General features: G+C 40.7%; 1 protein-coding gene across 14 annotated transcripts in view; it reads right to left on the bottom strand.

Annotated features, from left to right (window-relative positions):
• Positions 1–1,126: 1,126 nt before the first annotated feature.
• Positions 1,127–7,872, bottom strand: part of LOC132116464 (protein 4.1-like) — a 56,816-nt gene continuing 50,070 nt past the window's right edge. For 13 of the 14 annotated variants that reach the window (XM_059525305.1, XM_059525301.1, XM_059525312.1 and 10 more), the window contains 2 exons: positions 2,647–2,753; positions 1,127–1,911 (listed from right to left, as the gene is read on the bottom strand). In XM_059525305.1, the coding sequence (XP_059381288.1) occupies positions 2,652–2,753 (102 nt within the window). In that variant the 3' untranslated portion in view covers positions 1,127–1,911; positions 2,647–2,651. The remainder of the gene's footprint in view (positions 1,912–2,646; positions 2,754–7,872) is intronic. The other variant, XM_059525313.1, reaches the window with a different exon arrangement.

Below are 7,872 nucleotides of genomic sequence, written 5' to 3'. Positions count from 1 at the left end.
GGATCTGGCAACACTGCTGCGGAGGGCGAGTGACCGAAGCGCGTACGTAGACACGGGCACGGCTACGCAAACAGCGCACACGGCGAGATGCGCAGGCACGTAGGTACGCAAATGACGGAGCGCGAGCCGCAGTGTGACGCGCCGGAGGAGCGAGCGCACGCGCATTTACAACCGAATGTGAGGAATGTGGATTAAGAATAACGCAGATCTGAACTGTTAACATAATTGAGCTACTGAACAAAAAACTTTCAGTGTTTAATGTAAAACAAATGATTCTTTAGTTTTGGTTTGCAACGCAAAACAACCAGATGATTAAAATAAATATAAGAAATCGGATTGACTATTTACCCTTAAAGGGACAGTACACACAAAAATACATCAGTTTCTTGCCCTCATGTCATTATGTCTTTCTTTCTTCATTAGAACACAAAATTAGATATTCTGAAGAATGTAATGTAACCAAACAGATTTGGGTCCCAGTGACTTCCATATTATTTGAGATACAAAACTGTTTGTTTTGTCAAACATTTTTCAAAATATCTTTACATAAGAAATAAATTCATATGGGTTTGGAATGACATGATGGTGTGTTTTTAATATCTGGGGGGGGACAATCCCTTTGGTGGTATCACGGTACAGTGATGGTGGATGATAACAAAACAGTGTTGTTGTTGTTGTTTTATCATGGTACTTGGTGATTGCCATATTCCTGCATCATATTTATGGTACTCCTAACAGATTACACTTGATATTACCATTGTTCCCTTTTTCCAAAAACAATGGCAATACCATATTACATTTTAAATGACTATCATCATCAAATGAGTTCTGTGTTATGCAGACATTCACAATCAATATTTTCTGTGGCACTAATTTGAATTATTTCAAAATGATGATAGATAAGTCCTGTTCTGTGCAAATCTTTAAATATCAAATCACCTGCACTGGGCAAAACTGGATTGTTTCAGTGAAATACACAACTATGTTATAATCTTGTATAACACAAAAATTGATTTGTTCTTTGAATTAGTTTATTGAAACTTTCCATAAGAAATACTAAAATGAATGCATATTCTCTCTTCATTCATGTCTCAATGCAAAGGGATGAATGGAAACTGCAAAATGATCAGAAATGGAATTGAGATTTTATTGAGTTGCTTGAGTTGGAAACATTCAGCAGGGCAGCGACATTGCATTGGAAACCAAACAAGGACAAACACTCATAGGGTTCTGTACAGTTTAAGGCTCAGATGTGGGCAGGGAGAACTCTGGGATTGATATTTCAGGGCAGCTCTGGAGAGTTTCATTCCTCTAAGCTCAACATTCACAAGGGACAGTTTTCAAAAAGAAACAAACAGGTGTATAACTCAAGTAAAACAACATAACACGTCTCTAACATACATGTGTGACACAGTCATATTCTCATAATGAACATGTAATATTTAACGTGAGCAGATCAGAGATGAGCCGACGGAGTTTGGATGGCACATCTTTGCGCGGTTTAATATTGTGCAAAGTTTGTCCTTTTTTAAAGTGAGCAGTATTCAGTAGAATAAATAAATGTAGATATCTGTAACCATTATTTCTTCTCACACATATTCTTCAGTCCCTTTATGAAAAGCTAATGGTTTGACTATACACTGCGCTCATATAGCATTTACTAAAATATCTTTATACTGTAGTCTCCTCAGAAAAAGCAGAATTGTTCCCTTGTCATGCAGTAACAGTGATCCAGTGCGGCGTCTGTAAGCGTGTGTGTGTGTGTGTGTTACTCCAGTTGTGTTCAGACAATGTTTGCCGCGATTCATTCGTTTATGCTGCTGTTCCCATGTTGATTTCTCTAAAGCGTCCTTCATTTTCCACAGCATGAACACATGAGTTCCTCCAGAAAGCGTGAAGATGATGTTAATCCTGAAAACGAATAAAACAGAACATTCAGTCAATAACAGGAACACGTGGTGAAGGAACAGAAAGAACCGTCAGAGGAGCAGAGCTTGACGCGAGTCTGACAGTGATGATGTCAAAGACGTCATGCATTTCAAATAACATAAAAACACAGGCCTCAGTAATGTGTCTCCACTTCAACATTATCTCACTGAAACTCAAGATTGACATTTCTATGATGTTCTGCATGTTGTTAGGGTGATTTGGGCAGTTGCTGTGTGGTTGCTCTGGTGTTATGGTTAGTTACTATGGTATTCTGGGCTGTTGCTATGTGGTTGCTAGGGTTTTCTAGGTAGTTGTTATGTGGTTAATAAGATGTCCTGGGTTGTTGCTATTTAACTCTGGGTGAATGCTGAGATTAGTAAACAGTTGACTACACTATTAATCTCGGTGAACATCCTCATGTGGTCACATGACTCATGGAGATGATCTGCAGTGCCGCTCTCTACCAGCAGAATGCAGTGTGTTCAACCATACATCTGCTCCTGATCTCTCACACATGATCATCATGTCATTCTGTTAGAGGGGTGTGTAGTTAGTGTACACTCTGAAAGCAGCAGTCAGATGTCCGCAGATGTAAACAGCCAAAGCGGCACTGATGTTAGAATAGCAGCCAATAGCATCTCTCCAAAGAGCAGCACAGCAGCCAATCAGCTTGCAGTCAGCCAATCCTACTCAAGCTGTGATTGGCTGTGGTCTTACCTGCATCACTCCTCTGGCGTGATCTCCGTCTCTTTATGCACCACCACTTTGGTCACTGACATGTCGGGATGTTGTTCTTTAGCCTCTTTAATGGCCTGAGCCAGAGCCTGACCCACAGTGACACCACATCATCATCACAGGCCACAACCCAAACACATACATCACCATCACAGGCCACACCCCAACACATACATCACCATCACAGGCCACACCCCAACACATACATCACCATCAAAGGCCACACCCCCAACACATACATCACTATCACAGGCCACACCCCAACACATACATCACTATCACAGGCCACACCCCAACACATACATCACTATCACAGGCCACACCCCAACACATACATCACCATCACAGGCCACACCCCAACACATACATCACCATCACAGGCCACACCCCAACACATACATCACCATCATAGGCCACACCCCAACACATACATCACTATCACAGGCCACACCCCAACACATACATCACTATCACAGGCCACACCCCAACACACATCATCATCACAGGCCACACCCCAACACATACATCACCATCACAGGCCACACCCCCAACACTCACATCACCATCATAGGCCACACCCCAACACATACATCACTATCACAGGCCACACCCCAACACATACATCACCATCACAGGCCACACCCCCAACACACATCATCATCACAGGCCACACCCCAACACATACATCACCATCACAGGCCACACCCCAACACATACATCACCATCAAAGGCCACACCCCCAACACATACATCACTATCACAGGCCACACCCCAACACATACATCACCATCACAGGCCACACCCCAACACATACATCACCATCAAAGGCCACACCCCCAACACATACATCACTATCACAGGCCACACCCCAACACATACATCACTATCACAGGCCACACCCCAACACATACATCACCATCACAGGCCACACCCCCAACACATACATCACCATCAAAGGCCACACCCCAACACATACATCACCATCACAGGCCACACCCCAACACATACATCACCATCACAGGCCACACCCCCAACACTCACATCACCATCACAGGCCACACCCCAACACATACATCACCATCACAGGCCACACCCCAACACATACATCACTATCACAGGCCACAACCCAAACACATACATCACCATCACAGGCCACACCCCAACACATACATCACCATCACAGGCCACACCCCCAACACATACATCACCATCACAGGCCACACCATAACACATACATCACTATCACAGGCCACACCCCAATACATACATCACTATCACAGGCCACACCCCAACACATACATCACCATCACAGGCCACACCCCCAACACACATCAGGTGTGTTCGACATCGGCTGCGGCTGGATGCAACCGATCGGCGAGAGTAGCCGCGTGCAGGTGGGGAGGAGCTGCAAACGGAGATATGAAGCCGGACACTTTGTGGCTCCCGTAGTTTGCTGCAATTACGTCAGTCATGGCAGATCACGCGGCGTTTGCTTACTTGATCGCGTTTAAATGTGTGTATAAGTGGTGTTTTGGAAGGGTGTCTTCCAAAACAAGATAACATATTGGATATATACTGTACTTTAGCAGTATGACATGGGTGTTTCTGCTAATACAAAATGATAAAAGTAACCTATAAAAAAATTCCCTGGTGGGTAATGGTATGTGTTTTTTAAGAAGGTTTCAGCAACAAGATTTAGGGTACCCTCCTGCTGAGCTCTTTTTAAAAATTTAAACATAACACCACTGATTTTCATATACAGAAAAGCACAATTCTGTTGGATTTATATTGTGATTTAGACCGACTATTTGAAAGTGAACAGAATGTTGTCAAGTTGTTAAGTTGAAGTTACAGCAGGTTGTTAGCAGTTTGCTAACCACATGCAGGTGAAGTATAAACACAGCAAAATAAACTAGACAATATGAAGAAACCAAACAAATGGAGGAACATATTGTATTACGTATCATTTGTATAGGAGCATACATTTATGACCACATTAGATTGTATCAGAGGTGGGTAGAGTACCCAAAAACTGTAATCAAGTAAAAGTAAAAGTACTTCTAGAAATATTTACTCAAGTAAAAGTAAAAGTACTAGTCTTGAATAGTTACTTGAGTAAGAGTAAAAGAGTATCGGATAAAAAATCTACTCAAGTAGTTAGTTACTAGTTACTTTGGGTCATATATACTGAACCTATTTTTATTTAGATATATAGATAAAATGTATGTAATGTATGTGTGTGTGTATAAATGTATATATTTCATCAGCCTTTACTCCAATTTATGTAATTTATTATAAAACCCTGTCTGTTTACTTAAGTAACAGATATAGGTGTCATGTCATAACATATTTTTAATACGACTGACTTTATATTAAATGTGAATTTAACATTGAAAGTTAATGTGATATAAATATTGCTACTAATCTTTCATTGTTCAGAAAGAGAGCAAATAACATTTACATTATTAAAGATAGTTTTCACTGACAGTCTAGATTTCAATCACTCTCAGAAACTCCCATTAAAATCACTGAAACTGTTAACACTGTGAAATCAATATCTTAATTAAAGATTCGTACACACATCTGCACTTTGTTGTTCCTGCGAGAGAATTCGCCAGAAAGAGGTATTCAGTCAGTGAGCGAGTGAAGGAAGCACCGGCATTTTAGCGATGACTCATCTGAAAGCCTCTGATTGGCCAATGCTTTAATAAGCTCAAAAGAATCATGTGTGATTTGTTATAATGCGCAGTGCTGTAAAAACACATCTGTCTCTGGCTCATGACTTGCTGAACGTACTTGCACCGGTGTGGTTGTATTAAAATTAATAAAATCTAAATATTTTTTGTCTTTTGGAAGCTGCATTCAACTTGACTCCCCTCTGTTATAAGCCACACACGTACAACAAACTAATGTCACAGTGGTATCGTGTACTGTAATCGAATGTAGCCCAAGTTATTACCTGTTAAACAGTAAACAGCACACGTGGTGTTCATCTAATAAGGATCTCCATCGCAAGCAAATAATAGCCTTTGCAGATTTCAATTCAGTGCAGTTCCAGCCACGTTTTCAACGCTGCTGATGTTAAACGTTACAACTCTGAGTGAACCGCTTCAGACGCTCAGCGCGTGCGGCAGGGAACTGAACGACTCATTCAAACTGATTCATGATTCACTCGTTTGCCAATTGGTTTGATCAAGCCTTTGAACAGAATTGACTCAAAAGAATGAATCATTCGCGAATGGGCATCGCTCATTGCCCAGACAAAAGTAGACGGCGCGTTTGGAATAAACTGAAGCATTTATAACATTTATTGCATTAAGATAAAGTAACGAGAGGAGCGTCGCCCACAGTAACGAAGTAAAAGTACAGATTTTTCCCCAAAAATTTACTCAAGTAAGAGTATAAAGTACCCATCTTTAAATATACTCCGAAAAGTATTCGCTACCCCAAAAAATTACTCAAGTAAATGTAACGAAGTAAATGTAACTCGTTACTACCCACCTCTGGATTGTATGTTTTTAAGATTAACATTTTAGTTATTAAAAATGCTCATTTGAATAGGTTATGCTGCTGAATACTGTAAAAGGTCTGTATAAAAAGAAAGTCATGCAAAATAAACATACACAAACTTGATATTGACAATAAAGTAAATACAGTAAAACAATATTTAATAAATATGATTTATAAGATGAAGACGACATAAAAACGTATTGAACTGTTTTAATGTCTACGTCAGTCATGGCAGATCACGCGGCGTTTGCTTACTTGATCGCGTTTAAATGTGTGTATAAGTGGTGTTTTGGAAGGGTGTCTTCCAAAACAAGATAACATATTGGATATATACTGTACTTTAGCAGTATGACATGGGTGTTTCTATAAGTAACCTATAAAAAAATTCCCTGGTGGGTAATGGTATGTGTTTTTTAAGAAGGTTTCAGCAACAAGATTTAGGGTACCCTCCTGCTGAGCTCTTTTTAAAATTTTAAACATAACACCACTGATTTTCATATACAGAAAAGCACAATTCTGTTGGATTTATATTGTGATTTAGACCGACTATTTGAAAGTGAACAGAATGTTGTCAAGTTGTTAAGTTGAAGTTACAGCAGGTTGTTAGCAGTTTGCTAACCACATGCAGGTGAAGTATAAACACAGCAAAATAAACTAGACAATATGAAGAAACCAAACAAATGGAGGAACATATTGTATTACGTATCATTTGTATAGGAGCATACATTTATGACCACATTAGATTGTATGTTTTTAAGATTAACATTTTAGTTATTAAAAATGCTCATTTGAATAGGTTATGCTGCTGAATACTGTAAAAGGTCTGTATAAAAAGAAAGTCATGCAAAATAAACATACACAAACTTTATATTAACAATAAAGTAAATACAGTAAAACAATATTTAATAAATATGATTTATAAGATGAAGACGACATAAAAACGTATTGAACTGTTTTAAAAGTCCATATGAGAATTTCTGAAACTGAAGTCGACTCCAATTAACTTGAAACGCACGTCATCGGTGTCATCAGTGAATCCAGCCAATTGTGGATCAGTTGTGTCGTCATCAGAACCTGTGCAGCCGCTCTTCAGAAGCTGCGCTGGCTGAGTTCTCCGGCTACTCTCGAATCACTCTCGCGGTACTTTGATGGCACACGTCACAGTCACGTGGCGTCAGCGCTGTATCAAGTCGGACAAAATTTCTAACCGGCATGCACTGCTTCAAGTCAGCCGACGATCGGTTTGCACAGAGCTCCATGAAGTCGAACAAGCCTATCATCATTACAGGCCACACCCCAAACACATACATCACCATCACAGGCCACAACCCAAACACATACATCACCATCACAGGCCACACCCCAACACATACATCACCATCACAGGCCACACCCCCAACACTCACATCACCATCATAGGCCACACCCCAACACATACATCACTATCACAGGCCACACCCCAACACATACATCACCATCACAGGCCACACCCCAACACATACATCACCATCACAGGCCACACCCCAACACATACATCACCATCATAGGCCACACCCCAACACATACATCACTATCACAGGCCACACCCCAACACATACATCACCATCACAGGCCACACCCCAACACATACATCACCATCAAAGGCCACACCCCCAACACATACATCACTATCACAGGCCACACCCCAACACACATCAC

This window comes from Carassius carassius, chromosome 35, assembly GCF_963082965.1.
Source record: "Carassius carassius chromosome 35, fCarCar2.1, whole genome shotgun sequence".
NCBI lineage: Eukaryota > Metazoa > Chordata > Actinopteri > Cypriniformes > Cyprinidae > Carassius > Carassius carassius.
This window is presented reverse-complemented; position numbering and strand designations above follow the sequence as displayed.